This window comes from Mustela erminea, chromosome 14, assembly GCF_009829155.1.
Source record: "Mustela erminea isolate mMusErm1 chromosome 14, mMusErm1.Pri, whole genome shotgun sequence".
Taxonomy (NCBI): domain Eukaryota; kingdom Metazoa; phylum Chordata; class Mammalia; order Carnivora; family Mustelidae; genus Mustela; species Mustela erminea.
Genome location: NC_045627.1, coordinates 80,102,369 through 80,125,364, shown reverse-complemented (window position 1 = coordinate 80,125,364; position 22,996 = coordinate 80,102,369). Strand labels below are relative to the sequence as shown.

General features: G+C 39.1%; 1 protein-coding gene across 1 annotated transcript in view; it reads left to right on the top strand.

The window, feature by feature from the left end:
• CACUL1 (CDK2 associated cullin domain 1) overlaps positions 1 to 22,996 on the top strand; it is a 71,009-nt gene that overhangs the window by 4,947 nt on the left and 43,066 nt on the right. Inside the window, exons 2-3 of the mRNA XM_032312021.1 lie at positions 19,642 to 19,768; positions 20,960 to 21,062. Coding sequence (XP_032167912.1) covers positions 19,642 to 19,768; positions 20,960 to 21,062 — 230 coding nt within the window. The remainder of the gene's footprint in view (positions 1 to 19,641; positions 19,769 to 20,959; positions 21,063 to 22,996) is intronic.

The window sequence follows — 22,996 nt, the reverse complement described above, 5'->3', positions numbered from 1 at the left end:
GGAACCCACTGTTTCCTTTTTTTTCCAGGGGCTCTTAGTCTTTGAACAAGCTCAGTCTGTGTATTATGTGACATGCCATAATTCTTACATTGTGGCCACTTAAGGCACGCCTCAGTTTGATATACCTAGAGGTTTTTTTTTGTTTTTGTTTTTCTTTTTTCTTCTCATCACGTGTATTGCCCACTGTTTTTCCGTAGGACACCATGGTTAGCCACCACCAGGGATCCAAACCATTCTGTTGACAGATCTGGTCCTCTTGCCTTTTATAACCATGCCTACTTTATATCTGAGGATTAACGGCTTCTACTTATCCTTTGTCACTCTGGGAACCCACTGTCCCATTGAAATCAGGGAGCCCCTTTTAATGGCAGTATTGACCATCTTTAACCAGAACTACAAAGGACAGCCACCATAGCAGTTTTCAAGGAAATCAGTACATTCTTCACCAATACATTTAATTCCTTGAGAAAGGGTTTTCTTGGAGAACAATTTAAGTGTGTTGTGTGTAAAGCACTCAAACATTCTGCATAAGGCTGGATTGATTCATTCTGCGTACTAAGGAATATCTGTTGTTTCAACCTCTGCTTCTCTCCCTCGTCCTGTTCATTCTCCTCCTTCCTCTTTTTCCTTTTTGTCCATTTCCTTCTTTCTCGTATACCTTTTCTCCTTTCTCCTCCATTTATATTCAATGAATTGTACCCATTTGAGGCATAAAATTTTATGTAGGATTTGAGCAAGCTAAAAGCTAGCCTGTTACTGTTACTACTGGATGCTGGCAGAAATGGAGACTCCTGGATCAGAGAAAGAAATGTGTTATTCATGGCACAGCAAATAGTTTGAAAATAAGTGTATTTGTATAGGTTTCCCTTTCCCCAGGTCTCCAGAGGCAATAAAGTATGGCCAAGATGGATGCTCCCTTATTGGGTTTGTGTTGCAGCTGAAGAATATTGAACGTGGGGAATCCACTGCTTTTATAGAAAGTAGTAAGCGAGCTTGCTCTTTGTTTAGGGGAAGACATTACCTCATCTTTCAAGGTTACCAGCTATAGGATGGCTCAAGTTCAAGAGCAATTGGTCTGGGCCTTGCAGTCTTAGCACACTCAGCAAGACATGTAGAAGTGCAAGAAGCCCAAGGAAGACTCTCTCCAACAGTAACCACTAAATCAATCAATAGAACATGTTCATCACTGAGATATGTTTTATGTTGCTTTGCTTTTAGTACTCTTGCCCCTAGCCCCTCTGCTTTCTGTTAACTAGGTTTTACTGATAAATGGTATCATCTATATTATTTTATGCTTGGCTTCTTCACCTTGTTTTTGAGATTCCTACATGTTCTTGCATATTACTACATTTTAGGGCAGAGTTCTCTTTTGAAGGGGATACCACAAATTGTTTATCTGTTCATATGTTGGTGATCATTTGGGTTGTCTCCAATCTCGGTTATGAATAAAGCCATTTTGAACCATCATGTAGGTTTTGTGTAGACATAGGTTTTCATACAAATACCTGTAAGTGGAATTGCTTGGTCCTATATTGGTTGTATATTTTACTTTATGAGAAACTGCCAGTCTGTTTTTCAGAATAGTTGTATCATTGTACATTCCCATTCAGAATGTATAAAAGTTCCAGTGCTCCACATACTTACTGATATTTATTTATTTTTTAAGATTTTTTTTATTTGACAGAGAGAGAGAAATCACAAGCAGGCAGAGAGACAGGCTGAGAGAAAGGGGGAAGCAGGCTCTCTGCTGAGCAGAGAACCCGATGTGGGGCTCCATCCCAGGACCCTGAGATCATGACCTGAGCTGAAGGCAGAGGCTTAAGCTGCTGAGCCACCCAGGCGCCCCCTCACTGATATTTATACCGGGTACATTTCCCATTCTTGGTATTGTAAGGTTTGTTTTAATTTTAGCCACTTTAGAGGAAGAATAGTAATTGTGGTTTTATTTTGCATTTCCCTTTTACACATGCTATTGGCTTTTTCATGTGCTTATTGCCCTTTAACGTAATTTTGTTTGTGAGAATCTAAGTTTTTCTTGGGTTGTCTTATTGCAAGCCTTCATCATTAGTTTTAGATTTATATTCTGTGGGATAATATGTATAGTGAGTGTTGTATCTGTGACAATGTCCTGTGAAGAACAGAAGTTTTAAGTTTTGGTGAAATCTGACATCAGTTTTTCTTCTATGGTTTGTACTTTTTTTATCCTAAGAAATACTTTCTTTCTTCACAGTTAGGAAGATTTTTTTGCCTATATTTTATTTTAGAAATCTTACGGTTTTAGCTTTTATGTTTAGGTCTATGATCTTAAGTTATGAGTTGAACCTGTGTGTAGTATTATAATATGTATAATAAGGATTGAAGTTTTTTTTTTAAACTTTTATATGGATATCCAGTTGTTTCAGCACCATTTATTGAAAAGATTATCCTTTCCTCACTGAGTCACTTTTTTTTTTTTTTTAAAAGATCTTATTTATTTATTTGACAGAGATCACAAGTAGGCAGAGAGGCAGGCAGAGAGAGGTTGGAAGCAGGCTCCCTGTTGAGCAGAGTGTCTGATGTGGGGCTGGATCCCAGGACCCTGAGATGATGACCTGAGCCGAAGGCAGAGGCTTAACCCACAGAGCACCCAGGTGCTCCTACTTTGGCAACTTTGTTGAAAAATAACTGACCATATATGTGGGGGGTCTAAAGTCCATTAATCTGTTGGTGTATCGTATTTAGGACTGTTCTGTCTTCTTAATGAATTGGTTGCTTGATCATTGTAGAATATCTTTATTCATCTTTGGTAATAGTCCTTACTCTGAAGGCTGCTTTTTTTTTTTTTTAAAGAAAACATCGTTGTTTTATTATTTGCATAATACATCTTTTCCTATTTTATTTTAATGTATCTGTGTATTTAAATGTATTTCTTGTATACAGTATATGATTTTGTTTTGCTTTTCTAAGTCTAGTCTGACAACCTCTGCCATTTAGTTATTTATTTTTAAGGATTTTATTTATTTATTTGACAGAGAGAGACACAGCGAGAGAGTCGACATAAGCAGGGGGAGTGAGAGAGGGAGAAGCAGGCTTTTTGCTGAGCAGGGAGCCCAATGCAGGGCTCAATCCCAGGACTCCGGGATCATGACCCAAGCTGAAGGCAGATGTTTAATGACTGAGACACCCAGGCACCCCACCTTTGCTTTTTCTTTCTTTCTTTCTTCTTCTTTTTTTTTTAAGATTATATTCATTTTGAGAGAGCATGCAAGCATGCACGCGAGTTGGGGGAGGGGCAGAGGCAGAGGGAGAGAGGAAATATCCAACAGGCTCCATACATAGTATGGAGCCTGACCTGGAGTTTAATGCCATGACCCTGAGATCATGACCTGAGCCGAAATCAAGAGTTGAATGCTTAACCAGCTCAGCCATTCAGGTGTCCCAATCTCTGCCTTTTAACTGGAGCATTTGGACCATTTACATTTAATGTAATTAACAACGTGGTAGGGTTTAAATCTACTGTCTTCTGATTTGTTTTGTCTTTGTCCTTTCTGCTCTTTTCTTTTTCTTAAATTTCCTCTTTTCCCATCTTCTTTTTGATTATTTTTTATGATTCATGTTTGTCTTCAGTTTGGCTTATTAGCATGCCCCCGTTTTTTTTCTTTTTAGTGCTTATTTTAGTATTTACGATATGAAAATTAAGCGCATCACAATGTACTTTCAAGTATTGACCACTTCACATATAATGTAACAATCTTATATCCATATACTTCATTCCTCCCTCCTGTCCTTTATGCTGCATTGCCATTGTCATAATGGTACTTCTAAGTATAACAAGCATCAAATATACAGTTATTAGCTTTGTTTGAAATATCCATTTATCTTTAAAAAAATTGAGGTGAAATTCATGTAACATAAAATTCATCATTTTAAAGTGAACCATTTGGTGGCATTTAGTACATTCAGTGTTGTGCAACAATCCCTTTATCTGGTTCTAAAGCATTTTCATCACCTTAAAATAACATCTGGTAGCTGTTAAGCAGTTACTCTCTATTCCTGCCTCCCCCTGCCTCTGGCGTCCAGCAACTTGCTTTCTGTCCCTATGGATACACCTATTCTGGATATTCATATGGATCGAATCATGTGTGAAATTTGTCTTACGTAATCAAAAACTGGAAAATAATTCTTTTTTTGTTTACTCAGAGTTACTGTTTCTGTAACTTTTTATTCCTTTGTTTAGACCGGAGTTTTCACCTCTTATTTTTCTTCTATCTTGAGAACGTACATTGATATTTCTTACAGTACAGTCCTTTTGGCCTTGAATTTATTCAACTTTCATTTGCCTGCAAGAATATTTTACCTTCATTTTCTAAGGCTATTTTTGCTGGATATAGAATTCTAGATGGGCAGTCTTTGTTTTGTTTTTTCAACACTTTAAAGATGCTTTTCCTTTGACTTCTGGCCTGCCTTTTTTCTTATAATACATGTCCATATAGTCTTATCTTTGTTCCTCTCTCTGACTTGTCCTATTTTTCTGGCCGCTCTGAGGATTTTCATTTATGGATTAAGTTTTCAGCAGTTTGATTGTTATGTTTCTTGGGGTAGGGTTTTCTTTAGGTTTATTTTTATTGTCCATTGAGCTTCTTGGATTTGTAAGTTTTTAGAATTTGTCAAATGTAGAGCATTATTGTTCATCATATATATACTTAATTATAGTTAATGTTGTATAATTACATCAATACATAATCATAATTATGTAATTGTAACAATACCACAATTATATATAATTAAAAAAAAACTTTACCACTCACCTCTTGGTTACTAATGTGTTAGACCACTTATTATTGTACCCTAAATCACTAAGGTTCTGTTCATTATCTTTTTCAGTTTTTTTCCCCTCTCCCTGAGCCTCAGTTGAGTTACTTTCCATTGCTGTGTCTTCCTTGATACATTTTCTTCTCTGTTACTCTTGCTTTTATTCAGCAGGAGTTCTAGCTGTTGTTGTTGTTGTTTTTAAAAGATTTTATTTATTTATTTGACAGACAAAGATCACAAGTAGGCAGAGAGGCATGCAGAGAGAGGAGGAAGCAGTATCCCCTGAGGAGCAGAGAGCCCGATGTGGGGCTCGATCCCAGGACCCTGGGATCATGACCTGAGCCGAAGGCAGAGGCTTTAACCCACTGAGCTACCCAGGCGCCCCAAGTTCCAGCTGTTTTTAATGTTGGCTCTCATTGAGTCCAGGTTTCAGTCAGTTAACTGAGCAAACTGTTACAACCATATCTAGTTCCTTGAGGTAGTACAGTAAATAATCTTTAGTAAGTGTATTCCTTTTGATAAGTCTTATCTAAAGTTGTTTCGTTCTTACTCAGTAACCCTAGAATCTGATCCTACCTGCATTCTCTAGGTTTTTGTCAACAAGGTGTTAAAGTCTTTGAAGTCTTAAAGTCTTCTGAAGTCTCTAGTTTTTTTGGAATGTAAGCTGACTCCTGTTGGTTTAAATTTGGTACTTGTTATCCTAGGAAATCTGATTTGCTTGGAAGTTTAGGGTCAGTGAGGGCTGCTTGCAGGTAAGGCATGAGGAGATATTATCACAGAATCTTTACTTAGGTAAAGACTAGCGTCATGTTGTGGAGGAAGGGTACTTCTTAGGCAGGGAAAGCTCAGTGACTTTTGTGAGGTCAGGGTTCCCAGATGATCAGACTCCACCAAGCTGGTCCCATTTCAGGTCTCAAGGTCCTACTGTTCTACAGTCAGTATCCTTTCAGTTAAAAGATTTATCTAAGCTTTGAATTATTTTAGTATGGTAATTGTTTAACTTGCACAATCATTCTCTTTCTCATTTTTGGGCTATGTCAACCCTGTGCCTATAAGAACTAAGAGATTATTTTTATTTTTATTTTTTAAAAAAGATTCATTTATTTATTTGACACAGAGAGAGAGATCACAAATAGGCAGAGAGAGAGAGGAGGGGAAGCAGGCTTCCCACCGAGCAGAGAGCTTGACGCAGGGCTCGATCCCAGAACCTTGGGATCGTGACCTGAGCCGAAGGCAGAGGCTTTAACCCACTGAGCCACCCCAGTGCTCCTAAGAGATTCTTTTAATGACAGTCATGGATGCTCTTTAGTCTTTGTTCATTGAGCTAATCATTTTCTCAAAGTTTTCACCTGTTAACAGAATCAGACAGCCCTTCATAGTCTTTGTTTCTCATTTCCATCCTAACTGCCATGTTGTTTCAGAACAGTCTGCCATGTTGTTTCCTCAAGAAGAACTTTATTCTGGGTCAGTGCAGGTGATAATTTGGGTACCTCTTCGCTGCTTCCTGCTGTGTACTGTTGCATTGTGTTATCTGATGTTGGCACTGCCATCATTGCCTCTAAATCCAACTAGATTGGTAAACCAAAGCCAGCTTCCTGGCTTTAGAGAATGTGCCCTGTCACTACTTCAGTATTTTATTGATTATAGTTCAGTGCAAGAAATCACTCTAGATACCCAAAGCAAGAAGATATATATATTTTTTTAATATTTTATTTATTTATTTGACAGACAGAGATCACAAGTAGGCAGAGAGGCAGGCAGAGAGAGAGAGAGAGAGAGGGGGAAGCAGGCTTCCTGCGGAGCAGGGAGCCCGATGCGGGGCTCGATCCCAGGACCCTGAGATCATGACCCGAGCCGAAGGCAGCAGCCCAAACCACTGAGCCACCCAGGCGCCCCGCAAGAAGATATTTAATACTGGAAATTAGGTCCTCTAAACATTGTTGAAAGGTTGGAGGTGTAGAAGTCGGTGAGGTGGCTCCATTCAAGCTGAGGGCAGGCTGCGCCACCACCATCCTGTGTCAGGATGCGTCGCTCACCTCTGAAGTGGATCACTAGACACTGGTGCTTGAAGTTTTTTAACTTTACTTGGCAGAATCATAAGCCATAATAATATGCTTTGTCTCACTTTGACCTTCCAAATTCCACTCAAATGTGTCTCATTGGTGGAATCTAATTTGGGAAGTGTAATTAGCTCAGCTTTCCATTCTGCATTGGTTAGCTTTCTATGATGGTAACCCCCAAATAACCCCCAAATCTCAGGAGCTTATGGAACAACATAGGTTTACTCTTGTTCATGTTATATTCGTGGCTGACAGTTGCTTGTGGCTTTTCACGTGTCATCTCATTCTCAAGAGCAGCTCTTTTCAGGGTCCTGTCACTCTTGGCAGAGGCAAACAGAAGAGAGTGGACAGAAGCACTAAATGGCTTTTAAAGCTTTTGCTCAGATGTAGCACATGTTACAGCTGCTCATATTGCAAATATATTAAACAGAATAGAATGGTTTCCTGTCACGGTGTATTGAGGATGGAGGCAGGTGGGACTAGGGTATGAGGATAAAGGGCAATGAGTGGATAGAGACAGGGAGGGTGTGTGTGTTTTGGGGGGGGCGGATCTTGCATGATCTCCAGAAAATTATTGACCCAGTGCACCAAAAGTTTCTCTTCTTCAGATGAAGAAAAGTTTCATGGGATTTTGAATGGGATTTGAATTCCATGAAATTACTCTGTTTTTTAAAATTAATGATTAAAAAAGGTGTTAAAGTTGACTTTTGAATTAAATGAAAGTGTTAACTGATTTTGGTAAATCCTGCCCTTTACATCTGCCAGTTTCCAGATTGGCTGATCCTTTTACAAGTGTATCAGTTAATGTATTCAGGTCTTAAACTATGCACTGTTTGTAGCATCTGTGGTTGTTTGGTATCTTCTTGCCTTCCAGCTTAGTGGAGTTGTGCTGCAGTAAGTGACACTATGATATTGATTAATGGGCTGAATTTCAGGGTCTCATTGGGAGTCTTGTCTTGCTGTTTTTTGACACGTTATTGTACAAAGTGACGTCAGTGAAGCGTTAAGAGAAAGCCATAGTAATGTTTATATAAGGCCCAGTCCCAAATCCCTAAAGGAATGAATGCTGCTTATTTCTTCTTTTTTTTTTTTTTTTAAAGATTTTATTTATTTATTTGACAGAGAACACAAGTAGGCAGAGAGGCAGGCAGAGAGAGAGGAGGAAGCAGGCTCCCTGCTGAGCAGAGAGCCCGATGCGGGACTCGATGCCAGGACCCTGAGATCATGACCTGAGCCGAAGGCAGCGGCTTAACCCACTGAGCCACCCAGGCGCCCTGCTTATTTCTTCTTTAAACTGTAACTCTGAGCTGTAGACCATATGTAATCACATGGTAAACTGTTAAATACTATATAAAAATTATTGTGGATAGCCTTTTGTAACACTTCTTAGCAGGACAAACTGGCCTTCTGTTTTTCTTCCTACTTTTATAGTCATTTGGCTATTAATCTCTATAGATAGAGTTATAGATCCCATAATTTGTAGATGCAGTTGTGCTGACCAGACATCTGAATGGTATTTTATCCCATAGATATTTATTTAGGGTCTTCTGTATGCCAGGGTAGTATTTTAGACTCTGGTGATGAGACAGAGTTTAGTGTAGGAGATGATGAGAGATAATTATGATATGATTAAGTGCTGTAGTAAAGCTGTGTAAGTACGTGGTAGAGGAAAAAGAGAATCTTTTTATGAAAATGAATGAAAGCTTTTCAGAAGAGGGGCCCTTGGGTGGCGCAGTGGGTCGGGCCTCGGGCTCTTAGTTTCAGTTCTGGTCACGACTGTGGGGTTGTGGGATTGGGCCCTACGTCCAGCTCTGTGAAGAGTCTCCTGGGGTTTCTGTCTCCCTCTGACCCACTCTGCACTGTCACACTCTCTCTCTTTCAAATAAATAAATATTAAGAAAAAATAAGTTTATCAGGAGGATTGAGGAGGTGGGACTGGGTTCAAAGAAACTTCCTTTGCAGAGGGGGTATTCTGTGCCTAATACCCAGAGCTGACATTGTTGGAACACAGGGTGTGCAGATCGAGTGGTGCAAATTAAACACAGATAGAAAGGTGTGTAGTGAGGGACATGCCATGTTAGGCGCAGGACTTTCTTCTGTAGGAATAGGAATCACTGAAGGGTATTAGGGGAGCTACCTTGGCAAATATGTCTTATTTTGTTAATTTAGCTTGGAAAGGATCATGAATGGAAGCCTGGAGATGAGTTAGGGGGTTGTAATTGTTGTAGTCCAGACAAGAGATGATGACCTGAATAAATAAAGCATTGGAAGAGGTCATGTCTCAGATTTTGGAAATATTTGGGACTAGGATCTACAAACTTTGGGGGTGAAGGAGGGAGGATACAGATCTGGGAGGAGCATAGGGGTGTGTGTGTGTGTGTGTGTGTGTCTTTTTTAAGGTCTACGGAATAGTAATGTAGAGAGGTCTAGCGGCCAGTTGGTGAACTCTGAGCTTTCTCATTCCCGGTGACTTATTGGAAATACTAAAACAAAAATGTCTTCTCACTAGATTTTTTTCCTCTTTCTGAGGGTTTGAAATTTACCAAACTCTTTGGCTTTAAAACAACACAATTTTTTTTTTAAATACAGGTTTATAATTTATAAACTCAAATTGTATGAAAAAATACATAATGAAAATCAGTGGTTCCCTCCCCTGCCCTTTCCTATTCCTGGACCTGTAACCCAGAGTCAGTCACTTAGCATTCATTTAGCTGAGTTCGTTTAGCTGTTTCTTCTAGTATTTATCCACACTCTTCAGTGTATTAATGTTGTTATTGCTTGATTTATCACTTGTATATGATCAGTTGACTTCCAGTTACTAATATGAGGTTTTAGTTCCTTTATACCTCTACCTACCTTACCTCTTCAGTTCTTTTAATATCACAACTTTTTGTTCATTTAATAAACCATCTTTACATTATGACTCTCTAAATATTCACCAGAAGGCCAGAAGTGCACTCAGATTCCATTTTCTTTCATATAGATCTTTGTTATTAGTTGCTTTGTTTGTACTTACATCATTTTTGTTAAACTTATTTTTAAAACCTCAATGGCTTCATCAGATCCACCATATTTCTGTCACTGGTGTTTAAAAAATGTCCAGTTAGGGGTGCCTGGATGACTCAGTGGGTTAAGCCTCTGCCTTCGCTCAGGTTAGGATCTCTTTCTGCTCAGCCTGTTCTCTGTCCCCACCCCTTGCCTCTCTGCCTGCCTTTCTGCCTGCTTGTGAAACTCTTTCTCTGTCAAATAAATAAATAAAATCTTTAAAAAAAAATGCCCAGTTAATCAGCATTTTCTTTTTGTCTTGAAGTTGTTAATCTTTTTCTCTCTATTCCTTACGGCCACTACACAGTTGCCTTGCAGGGGCTTCCTAAATAGTTGGAATGATTGCTACTTGATGTCTTCCTTTTTATTGTTTTCCTGTGTGTGTGTGTGTCTGTGTGTGCACGTGCACACGTGTGTGTGTATAGAACATACCTTCTAGTAGCTTCCTGAGAAAATTTTAGTATATTATAAAGTTTCAGGTTTCTCTTTCTAAAATTTTTGCCTTCACCAATTGACAGTTTGGGTATAGAATTATTATTTTTTTTTAAAGATTCTATTTATTTATTGGGTATAGAATTATTAAGTAAAAACTTTTCCTTGGAATTTTTTGTGTTGCTTCATTGACTTTAAGCTTGCAGTATTCCACTGGAGCATTCAGGTGTCATTTTAATTTTTGTTCTTTGTATGTGGCCTTTTCTCTCTTTGAAAAAATTTCTGAGATATTTTCTTGTATCAATGTGTCAATACTTTTTTCCCTTTACATTTTTTTTCTATTCCTTTTTCCTGAAATGATTAGTATTCAGATGTTGAGTTTCCTGTTTTTGTCTACTATCAACCACTTTTTGCTATATCCTCTTAATGTTTGGGGAGAATTTCTTAATATTTTCTATGTTTTTTTTTTAACAGCTGCTATATTTTTATTTTAAGAGCATTTGGATTGCTGCTTTTTCATGGCAGTGGCTTTGATTTTTGTCTTAACCTCTTTAAGGATAATAATTATAGGGTTTTTTTTCCCAAGCTTTTAAAGTTCTCTTAATTATCTTTTTTTTAAACAGATTTTTTTTTTTTTTTAAGATTTTATTTGATTCAGAGAGATCACATGTAGGCAGAGAGGCAGGCAGAGACAGAGAGGGAAGCAGGCTTCCTGCTCAGCAGAGAGCCCAATGCAGGGCTCGATCTCAGGACCCTGAGATCATGACCTGAGCCAAAGGCAGAGACTTAACCCACCAAGGCACCCAGGCGCCCCCTCTTCCTTTTTCTAAAGGAGGATCTTCCATCTTGGGGGAATGGTGGGGGTAGTAGTTAAGTGGAACAGGAAGTAAAGTACATTTCTCCTGATCCATGGTATTCTAGAATTTATGAGAAGGAGCAGGATTAGATGTTTGAGAGTATCTTATGTTGATTTTTGGCTTTTACTTAATCCATCGGCCCTGAACTTCATACAGACATGCTTGTGCATGTGCCCCTACCCTCTTTATGTATCTTTGTCTCAGAGTCCCAGCCTTGTATCTTTCAGTTTCTATACAGATTCCTTTTTCTTTTTACTGTTTTGTCTACAGATTTTCAGCCAGTCTTCACCTCTCCCCTCCCTACCCCTATTCTCTGCCTCTAATCCACACTCATTGTATCCTGTCTTCAAGCCCTGAACTTCTCTGGATCCTGCAGGGCTAGATTAGCTCACTTACTGGTGTTTCCAACTCAGCACACACTGCCTTGTACTACTATTTCAGTTAAACTTTCCTGGTTTTAAATGTCATGGAGAGATTAACTTGTAGGAAATCAACAACAGACTTTTAAAACTACAGCAGACCTACACTTAGAATGATTTACACCTATGTATTCAGTTGAGCAGATGCTTTCTATATGAATATTAGATTTTGGATTAGTTGGAGTTAGAACTATAATAGATGATAACCCCTTGACTTTTTCATATGTACTGTCAGAGCATGTTCACTTTGTCTCAAGTGTGATGTTGTAATTGTAGAATAATAGCTCTCCTGAAGGTATATAGACTTCAGTCTTGCTGTAGGCCCCAGCAGCTGGTTTTCTGAGACAGTAGTGATGGATGTTTGTACCATTACATTTTGTGAAATTGAGAAATGTGTGGATTTTTAAGCAGTAAAACAAAAATGAAATGCATTTCCTATATAATTTTTATAGTGTTTTGAGGAAAGAAACATGATATTTGAAGTAAGACAAAGCAGGTTATATAGTTTGACATAGTATGTTACAAGCCTTTTGTGGACTAAAATGTTTTCCTTTGGGGAGAATAGAATAGGATGGGGTAGGAAGCACAGAATCCTTAAACAATGAGTTAATGAGGACTTACATGAAATAAAAATAAGATATCAGTGTTACCTGTTTATGTGGATGTAACTTCATTTTTACTTGGAATGATTTTATTTTAAGGTTTTATTTCTTTGTTAGGGAGCACAAGTGGGGTGAGGGGTGGAGGGAGAAGCAGACTTCTTGTTGCCACTGTGTGTCCGTCCATCAGTAAAAATCTAGGAAACTTGTGTTGTCCAAAATATCACTACCTGGTAGAATGCTCCATTCTCTACACCATGTGGGGCTTGATTCCAGGACCCTGGGATCGTGACCTGAGCTGAAGGCAGACTCCCAACTGACTGAGCCATCCAGGTGCCACCATGGAATGATTTCTTAATAATCAATCACAAATAGACATTTTATACTGTCCATAGCATTTAATTGAATTTAATTGAATTAAACCACAAATTCTAAACTTTCTAAACAAACCAATACCTGAAGCATGCAGCTTTGAAAAGGTTTTTGCCTACTTTAGGACTTAACATTAAGTTAATGTTGGTTAACATTAATGAACTTCGTTAGGACTTAACATTAGCCGCTGTCCTCTATTGGCAAATGGAAATACATCTGAAGAGTAGGGTTTTTTGTTTTGGTTTTTTTTTCCTCCTAGTAAGGAAAAGGATATTTAAGGTATTTGGTAATTTCTTTTTACTTTCTTTTAAGATTTGATTCAGTTTTTAAAATCACTTGTTCTCTTAGGAACAACTAAGTATTACTATCTCTTGTCAGTCTTAAGTTATTTTCCTTTTGAGAGAAATAACTCAATTTTTTTTTTTTTTAGTTAATACCCCATTTATTTACTGGAATATACTAACTCGTTCTAATTCAGATTCTCCTGTTTCTTTTGAAGAAAAGAAACAGAACACCACCTTCACCAGAGGCTTCCCCCATCCCCTAGACTTTGTTCCTGGCCTTCAGCTTCTCTCTGTCCATTATTTGTTTTTTTTTTTTTTTTTAAAGATTTTATTTATTTATTTGACAGAGAGAGATGACAAGCAGGCAGAGAGGCAGGCAGAGAGAGAGGAGGAAACAGGCTCCCTGCTGAGCAGAGAGCCCGATGTAGGGCTTGATCCCAGGACTCTGAGATCATGACCTGAGCCGAAGGCAGCGGCTTAACCCACTGAGCCACCCAGGCGCCCCTCTGTCCATTATTTGAAAGCATTGTCATCCCCTTGTGCTGCAGAGAATAGAGCATTCTACCAGGTGGTGATATTTTGGACAGCACAAGGTTCCTAGGTTTTTACTGATGGATGGACACACAGTGGCAATAAGAAGTCATAATTTTTTTTTTTTTTTTTCCGAGATCACATAGACCAGCCAGAGTTAAATAGAAAACCTAAAGCTTTTTTTCCTAGTACATTCTTTCACCTTATCTGGTTGTAATTAATTATAGTTAATCTAAAAAGTCATTGCTTTTGAAACAACTTGACCTCTTAAATTTGGCTTGATCATTTAATTCATAATTGCCTTTGCTGCATTCTTAAGGAGTCAATTCTGATTGAAGGTGGTGTTCTTGGTGGGAGAAAAGGGATGTGGAAGAGTAGAATGTTAAGGAGTCTTTGATATGAAAACAGTTCCTAGTTGTTCCTTTAAAAATTTTCTTTGATGCATTTGCACCTGTATTTGACTCTCCCAAGTTGTTCGGGACAAAGCATGTGCTAGAAGTCAAGAACAGAACTCACCTGTGATTCGGGCTGTCCTGTGGCTGTCAGACTTCAGCAGGTGTAAGAATCCCCTGGAGGGGCTTGGTAAACAGATTCCTGTATTGTGAATCACTGCCTGCTCCTCCCCAAGTTTCTGATTCAGTAGTTTTGGGTTAGGGCCTGGCATTTGGCATTTACAACAAGTTTCCAGGTGATGCTGATGCTGTTCTGGGTATCCTGATGCTTTGAGAACCACTGATCTAAGGTAATGAGAGGTCTTTGCAGTAGACTAAGTATAGATTAATAATACCTGATATGATTTCTGAATATATCTTCCTCTTATAAACAAAGAAATAACAAAGACATTCAAAGGAAATAGTAGAGCTTCAAAGCCTGGCTTACTTCAGGCTTTGTGAAAAAAAATACACTTTAAGCTTTAATTCCAGAATGACTAATAAGTGGTATGCCGTCAGCTGTTTTTATAGTAAGGATTTATTTTGACTTTCATTAACTTAATTTATTTCACATATGTTATTGAGTACTTTACCATGTGCTAGGCACTGTTCGGAGTTGGGGCTCTAGTAGTAAATTTCTCCTCTGGGGGCTTATGTGTTATTTGAGGGAGATCAATAATAAATGTCAAGTTTTGATAAATTACTTGAATTACTTGAATAAAAAAGTATGAGAGTTGAACATATTAACTCCTATATTATTAACTCCTGGTGTAAGTTATATATTTCTAATATTTTCTTATTTATTAGTAACCTGCTAATATTTCTTGAACCTTAGATTTCAACTATTCCATGTGTTTTAGACTTTTATTTCAGTTTATTTTAGTGAAAGGTCAATTAAACAACTCTCTCAGTAAGGGTTAGACTGCGTGAACTTGTTATCTTATGTGTTCCTAGTTTTAAGTCTTGTGGCCAGCACTAGGGTTTTTACATATTTTGAACTTCACTGTCTCCAGAGGGCACTGCATGCTTCAGTTCTTTGAAGTGTTCATTGCTTTACTCATTTGGGTTCCTGGCCTAGGCTTGTTGGCTTTTGAGTTTTATAGCACCTTCTTTAAACTTTCTGAAAAGAAGTGCATTATTTTCAGCTGGAAAATCTAACCTAGATAGAATTTAGTATTATTTTTTAAGCTTTTATTTATTTGAGAGAGAGAGAGAGAACGAGGGGTGGGGAAGGCAGGCAGAGGGAGAGAGAAGCAGACTCCCTACTGAGCAGGGAAGCCCTATGTGGGGCTTGGTCCCACGACCCTGGGATTAATACCTGAGCGGAAGGCAGATGCATAATGGACTGCGCCACCCAGGTGCTCCCCAGAGTTAGTAATTTAATGGTAATTTCTTTTTTGTTTAGTTCCCATACTTTGTATTTTTTTTGGCAGTCTGTACTTTCTTGTGGACAAAGTTAAAAGTGATTGACTGCATTTCTCCAACAAGAAGATCTAGTTTTAAAATTGAGGACTACACACCACACAATTCACAGACATGCTTTGTATATATGTGTATATATTTTTCAATCAGGGGTGGATTGAGATTAGCAGGGAGATAACAGATACCTTAAAGTTTATGGGATTGTTATTTTAGTGTTGCCTGCAGATTATGACTGCAGGTGTGAAGAACCTTCCTGATCTTTGGCTGAGAGTATATACCAATGTTTGTTCATTCTTCGGACTACCTCCAGTTCCTCTGATACTTGTCTGTATTCTGTTCTTTTACTACAATGGTGAAGATTGGCTGGTTTCCTAGAAGAAAGTTATATTAGCTAATATCTTAGTCCATTCAAGCTGTTACAACATGTCAGAGGCTGAGTGGCTTATAAACAGCAGAAACTTATTTTACATAGCTCTGGAGGCTGGGAAGTCAAGGCGAAGGTGCTGGCAAATTCAGTCTGGCGAGGGCCTACTTCGTGGTTCATAGTAGACTGTCTTCTTACTGTGTCTTTACATGGTATAAGGGACAAGGAAGTTCTCTGGGGGCACTATCTTCATGAGGATCTACTCTCATGACCTAATCACATCCCAAAGGCCAAACCTAGCACCATCACACTGGAGGTTGAGATTTCACCATACGAATTTTGGAAGAAGGGACACAAATACTCAGTTTACTACAACAGCTGTCATTTAAGGTCAACTGAATTGGTTACTTACGCGCTTCTTTCTCATGCCAAATACATGTAGAAATAGATTTTTATTGTATTTGTATTTGGAAATGTAGAGTGGAAATAGATATGACTTTTTTGATATGGAAATAGGCTTTAAGATCTTCCGTGATCATGGCTTTTTCATTTTGGTTTTAAATTTTCTTTTTAAAGATATGTAAAAGCAGAACATTAAAACAAAAACATGCCACATGAAAGACACCTGAGAGGCATCAGCAATGACCACTTCTGTAGCGGACTCCGTTCTGTACTTACAGCTGCACGACTTTACATTTTAGCTTCTTTTCCCTCCTTTGTATCTTTGACTTGGTATAATTTGCTGAGGTGTAGAGCCTGTGCTGGAGAAGTGGGAGCGCTCCCCACCTGTAACAGAGGTGGAGTTCATTGAAAGCAGCAGTCGGGGTGCCCATGGGATTATGTTCGTTCTTGGCTTCTGTACTTGAAGTTTTCTTTCTGAGGATGTCACTTACCTTCTTTAAACTTAAACTTTTGGTGTAGAGCAGGTATGTGATATGGCTTAGGTGATAGAATGATTGGAGATTCAGTAACCTAGAATCCCATAGCGCAAAAGGGATGTTCTTTTTAGTTATTTCCAGTTTTCTTTTTTGGTTTCCTTTGAGTCTTTCAAAAAGCAGAAAGGTGGTATTTTGGAGCTAGTGTGTAACACTTCTCCACATTGGCCAGTCTCCAGTTTTCACAGGGAAAGCAAGTGCCAGCTTCAGAACCTTTTATCAGGCGGGAGGACACGGCTAGAATTTAAATAACAGCACTGTACTTATTTCTGTACCACCTTTTGTTTAGTGGAAAATGACACTGCTTTTCTATTTTTTATTACTTTTTCTTCCTCCTTTTTAAAGCACAAATAGTTGTAAGCACGGGGGGGGGGGGGGGGAATACTAGGAAGCACCTGTAGGGCAGTGGAGAGAAGAGACAAAAAAGGTAAGGAAGCCAGTAAGGAAGTCACCACTGTGGACAGCGGGAGTGCAAACGCGTGGGGAGCTCTGGGAGTCCGTGTAGCACCTGCGCCTCAGCCTTGTCTTACTCCAGAGCAAAGGGAGCTGCTGGGATATTTATACCAAATTCTCATTCGTTGTTACTTGAAGGCCCCTGGGGTTGTTGATTATTCAGAACTTCCAGGCTGTCCCTCCTTCATCAGAGCAACTCTGACGGCCAGAGAGAACCCTGAGGCAAATAATGGTTGGTGTTGACAGTGGCCTTTTTGGACAGAGTAAATGGGTGGGCCACCAACCGTTTCCACCGGATTCTCAAATATTCTAAGCTGCTCTTACATCCTCCTCCTCCTAGTAAACAGCAGCCCCATCCTTTGATGCTCAGGCCACAAACTTTGGAGTTGTCCTTGACATTTCTGGCACTTCTCCCTCCAAACCATCAGCAGATCTGGTTGGCCCAACCCCTAAAATTTATTCGAAATCTGACCTCTCTCACCCCCACCATTGCCGCCTGCTTCAGCCCCCATCATCTCACAGCCTCCTGACTTTGCTCACTTCTAACATAGCAGTTGGATGAGCCACAGAAAAGCTAGGTCAGATCACCACATCACTTCACCCAAAACCCCTCCAGTCCCCATCTTACTCAGAGTAAAGGAATCGCCACTAAGGTCCTCTGTGGTCTGGCCATCTCTGTCCTTATGCGTGTGCGTGTCCGTGTGTATATGTGTATTCAGTTCTTTTTGGTTTTAGACTTATGTGTAGTCAAAATATTTGTTCTCCATTCCTTTCAGTGCAGGAATTCGTTTGTCAAGATTTTCATTCCATCTTTACAACTACATGCTTGCTGATTGTCTTGTTTTTAATTTTCATACAGTAGAGGCGCCTGGGTGGTTCAGTGGGTTAAGCCTCTGCGTTTGGCTCCAGGGTCCTGGGACCAAGCCCAGCATTGGGCTTTCTGGCTTAGCAGGGTACCTGCTTCCCCCCTACCCCCGCCTGCCTCTCTGCCTACTTATGATCTCTGTCAAATAAATAAATAAAATCTTTTAAAAAAATTTCATATAGTAAATATACATTCTTATGGTGTACAGTTATGTTGGTTTTGCCAAATGCCTGGAGTGCTGTATCCACTAGGGTGGTTCTACACAGGAGTTCATTCTCCCATGCTGCCCTTTGTAGACTGCCCTCCTTACCTTCCAGGCCCCAGTCTGTTTCCCTTCTTACAGTTTTGACTTTATTAGCATCATATAAGTGATTCTTTCTTATTTTTTTTTTAAATTTTTAAGAATCTTCTAATATGCAGCCATTTTGGTCTGATTTATTTTTCATTTGGCTAAATACATTTATGATTATTCCATGCTCTGTGAATCAGTAGTCATTCCCTAAGTGTCCTTGAGAATAAATTTAAGCAAGAAAAATGAATTGATTTAAAGAAAATACTGAACAACAGTGACAGAGGTGGTACATACATAAGAGAAACATTTTGAACCTGAATTTAGAAATCAGTAATGTGATACAGAAAGGTGCTAGATAAAGTCTTAATGCGGTACTTCTGGCAGTCATTAGCCATGTACTCTTGTGGAAGTCAACTCTTTGCTTGCCAGTTTCTGGTAAAAGACATAATAAAATACCTGACTGAGTATTGTTAGCTCCTATCTCCTGAGATAGTGGAGTTCAAAGACACATGGTATTTGGGCACCTGGGCGACTCAGTAGATGAAGCCTCTGACTCTTGATGTCACCTTGGGTCATGATACTGGGGTTGTGAGATCAAGCCCCATTTCTGGGGCTTGTCCCTCCTGTGCCTCTCAAATAAATAAAAATAGAATCTTAAAAAAAAATACACAGGGTATTTTTGGCTTTGGGATAGCTCTTTGCTCCAGGGCAGGTGGGTAGTCGCTCTTTTTTTTCACACTAACACTTCATTGTTGCGAAGCAGCTGTTGGTCTGGATTTCAGAGTTGTTAGGACCAGCTGTTATAAAAGCTTTATGACCTTTGGTGAAGGACTAAGAGCCAGACAGTAGGAATGAGGTAAGCCTCATTGTAAGTCTCCCAAGTCATTGACGTTTTTCTGTTGGGCTTATCAAGTGTAAGATAGGTAGAATCTGAGTCAGAGCTGTGGAAGTGCTGGTGGTGCCAAAGATCCCTGCAAGTTTCTAGCAACCTCTTTTGTTTGGACTTTAGTCCTCGTAGTCCTGTTGTTAGTTAGGTTTCCTCAGGGGTGTCTCAAAAGGTTGATTGTTGGGGTTTATAATTTCATAGAATTTTATTGTGGTTCATGGATAGGCCGTCTTGTCATCTCATTGTCAGTGTATAGCCAAGAGTGAGTGTGTATTGGAGAATGCCCCACTGTTAATAGATAATTGGAAAAGGAAACCAATGATGCTTGCTTGTTTTGTTTTTATTTTTTTATTTTTAAGGACAGACTCATGGTCATTCCTTTTTACATCATAATTAATGGCTGCTTTAAAAATCCCTGACAAGATTGGTGTTTTCTTTGTTTTTTGTTTTTTTTTTTTGAAATGAGATAGTAATTGAGTTGTATTTAGGTGGTAGAGTGTCAAAGAAATTAGAGCAAATGAAAGGAATCTGAGAGCACAAAATTGCTGTGATTTGTGTTTACATGTGGTATATAGTAATCTTTATTTTATTTTTTACTTTTAGTAATGAATGTTATAACTATTGAAGATTATAAGAGCACATACTGGCCAAAATTGGATGGTGCCATAGATCAGCTTTTAACCCAGAGTCCTGGTGACTATATCCCCATATCCTATGAACAGATATACAGGTAAGTCAAGATTTCATTTGCCTTGGTTTGAGAGGGTATATTAAGGTCCATGACACCTTGGAATATGACAGTGTATGTACACATGTAATGTCAGGTGAGGAGGCTCTCTAGGTTAATTGTATATTTCACACTTCGAGGTTGGAGTTTGAATTATACTTTCTGCATCAGAATTGGCTTTCAAATCAAGGTAGAGTTAAGCCAAACTCTCTTAAACTTCTTCCCATCTTAGCCTGCTACCCCCACAATACATAATGAAGAAACTCTGGAGGTCTGCGAATAAGATGAGAATGACAAGTATCTGGTGCAGAAATACTTTTTGTCTCACATGGAGACCCTAGTTTAATCTGTTGATGTTTATTGATATACAGTCCTAACAATTTTTGGTTATTTTGTTGGCCAGTTCCTGGTAAGTGGAAGCAGCAATTAGTGAGGGCCTGGGATGGGACCAGGAGATCAGCCTAGTCACAGGAGGAGGTGACAGTTGTGCTGTTCTACACAAGTGATGCACAAAGAGGTTACGTTACAAACCTTTTTGTGAGTTAGAAACTTGGTACTAATTTTCACTCTCTCGTATTTTGACATTCACTGAAATGAGAGAATGAGAGAGAAGCTGGTTTGTGAGTAGTTATCGTAGTCAGATTTTCAGATTATCACCCAATACTAGGTTATCTAGTACTGACAAAATGTGTAATGCAGTACTCAGAAGGATTTACTGCTGGTGGTAGTATCTCTTTCATCTGAACACTGATTGGGGCAAGGTAAATGTCTTCTTCAAAGTGATGAGTGGTCGGGGTGTCTGAGTGGCTCAGTCGGTTAAGTGTCTGACTCTTAATTTCCATTCAGATCATGATCTCAGGGGTTTGAGATGGAGCCCTGGGTTGGGCTCCTTGCTCAGTTCAGAGTCTGCTTGAGATCCTGTCCCTCTGCTCCTCCCCTTTCGAGTGTATGCACTTTCTCTCTCCGTGTGTGTGTCTCTCTATTCTAAGATTAAAAAAAAAAATTGTATTTAAAAAAAAGTTGTGATTGGTCACTTTCTTTAGGTGACCAATTAATTATTGGTCTGAATTAATTATTAGGTGACTGAATTAATTATTTAACTAGTGACTGTATATCCAAAGTATGCATTCCTCTTAGGTTGAATAAAGTACTTCATTGTTAACTTGGTTTTTCTGTTTTGCTTTTCCCCCACAGTTGTGTGTATAAGTGTGTCTGCCAGCAGCACTCAGAACAGATGTACAGTGATCTGATTAAAAAGATAACTAATCACCTAGAGCGAGTCTCAAAGGAGCTGCAGGTAAAGAACCGATTTTTGCTTCCGTGGGATTTTTGGACTGGTTGGAATTAGTATATATAATACATATTCGGAGGCTTATTAATTTGATAATTGTATAAGTTTATAAATATTTCCTAGATGAATATTGACCAAATTATCTAACCTTTAAAATAAATTGTTGGCGGGGGCGCCTGGGTGGCTCAGTGGGTTAAGCCCCTGCCTTCAGCTCAGGTCATGATCCCAGGGTCCTGGGATCGAGTCCCATATCGGGCTCTCTGCTCAGCAGGGGGCCTGCATCCCCTCTCTGTCTGCCTGCCTCTCTGCCTACTTGTGATCTCTCTCTCTGTCAAATAAATAAATAAAATCTTTAAAAAAAAAAATAAATTGTTGGAAAATTAGATATAAATTGTAGAACTTTTTAGATTGAATATACTTCAGACTTTAACTGATTCCAATTATTACATGTCAACGTTTCTTTTTTTTTTTGCATTTTAATTTTTAATTTTTTTTTATAAACATACAATATATTATTAGCCCCAGGGGCACAGGTCTGTGAATCGCCAGGTTTACACAGTTTGCAGCACTCACCATAGCAAATACCCTCCCCAATGTCCATAATCCCACCCCCCTCTCCCAACTCCCTCCCCCCAGCAACCCTCAGTTTGTTTTATGAGATTAAGAGTCTTATGGTTTGTTATGTCAACGTTTCTTTTATTTAAAACTTTATTTCTGCTAACTTCAGTATTTGATGGCTTTTGTAATATAAATGTATGTATATTTTAATGTTTTACTGTAACTTTTTTTGGTATTCTCTTTGAAGAGTGGTGTTTGCCTGCTAGTTTCTGATGTTTGCTAATATAAAAACAACTGATGTCAGCATTTTGTTGATAAACCTCTAGAGAGGAACATAATCCCAGCTGTGAAATCTGGGTGGGAGCAAGTAGTAGAAGTACTCTGTTTAAGGAAGCATTTGGCTTCTGATCCGTACCCCTTCCTGCCTTGGTGAAGTTTCCAGTGCTTGAAGGTCAGGGACTATCTTTATGCCAGGGCCAGATGGTATTTTAGTTCTGACGTAGAAGTACCATGATGTGTAGAAAAGTCACTCAGCAGTGGATGAGCAGGGTACGTACCACACCTAGAAAGGGCTCCTGCAATTCTGTAGCATCCACAGTTTCCAGCAACTGCTGGGGCGGGCTTTGGCCTTGAATGATGTTCCTCCCTTACCTTGTGGTCTGAGGTATCTTGGTCTTGTTTACCCCAAACAGTTGTTGCACTAAAGTAGCCTTTTTTTTTTTTTTTTTTTTTTTAATTATAGTGAGAGCTATGTTTATCATAGCCAAATATATACTTTTCCTGCTGTAAGAGTATAAACTGTTTTCTTAATCTTTTTGGCACTAAATATGAAATCTTTACTCATGTAACAAATATATTTAGTACCTAGGCATTGTATCTAAGCTGTAGATGAAACCCAGGATCCATGCATTCCAGCTTTTGATTTTCTTGCTTACTGATTCTTGACTCTACCCTTGCCCTTATTTCTCTCATCCAGTTTATTACCAAACCTTGTTTACTCCCTGTTTCTCTCTTGGCTCTTGTCCATCTCTGTTCACTTGCCGCTACCAGTCTAGGCTACCATCCATCGTTTCAGTGTTGTGCCGAAATGCTCATCTTAGCTGGCTCTGCCTGTAATCTTCACATCTCTTGCTTGTTCTTAATTTCTGTCAGAGTGGCTGTTTCTTTTTTTCTTTTAAAGATCTTATTTATTTATTTGAGAGAGAGAGACAGTGAGAGAGAGCATGAGCGAGGAGAAGGTCAGAGGGAGAAGCAGACTCCCCATGGAGCTGGGAGCCCGATGCGGGACTCGATCCCGGGACTCCGGGATCATGACATGAGCCGAAGGCAGTTGTCCAACCAACGGAGCCACCCAGGCGTCCCAGAGTGGCTGTTTCTAAAGC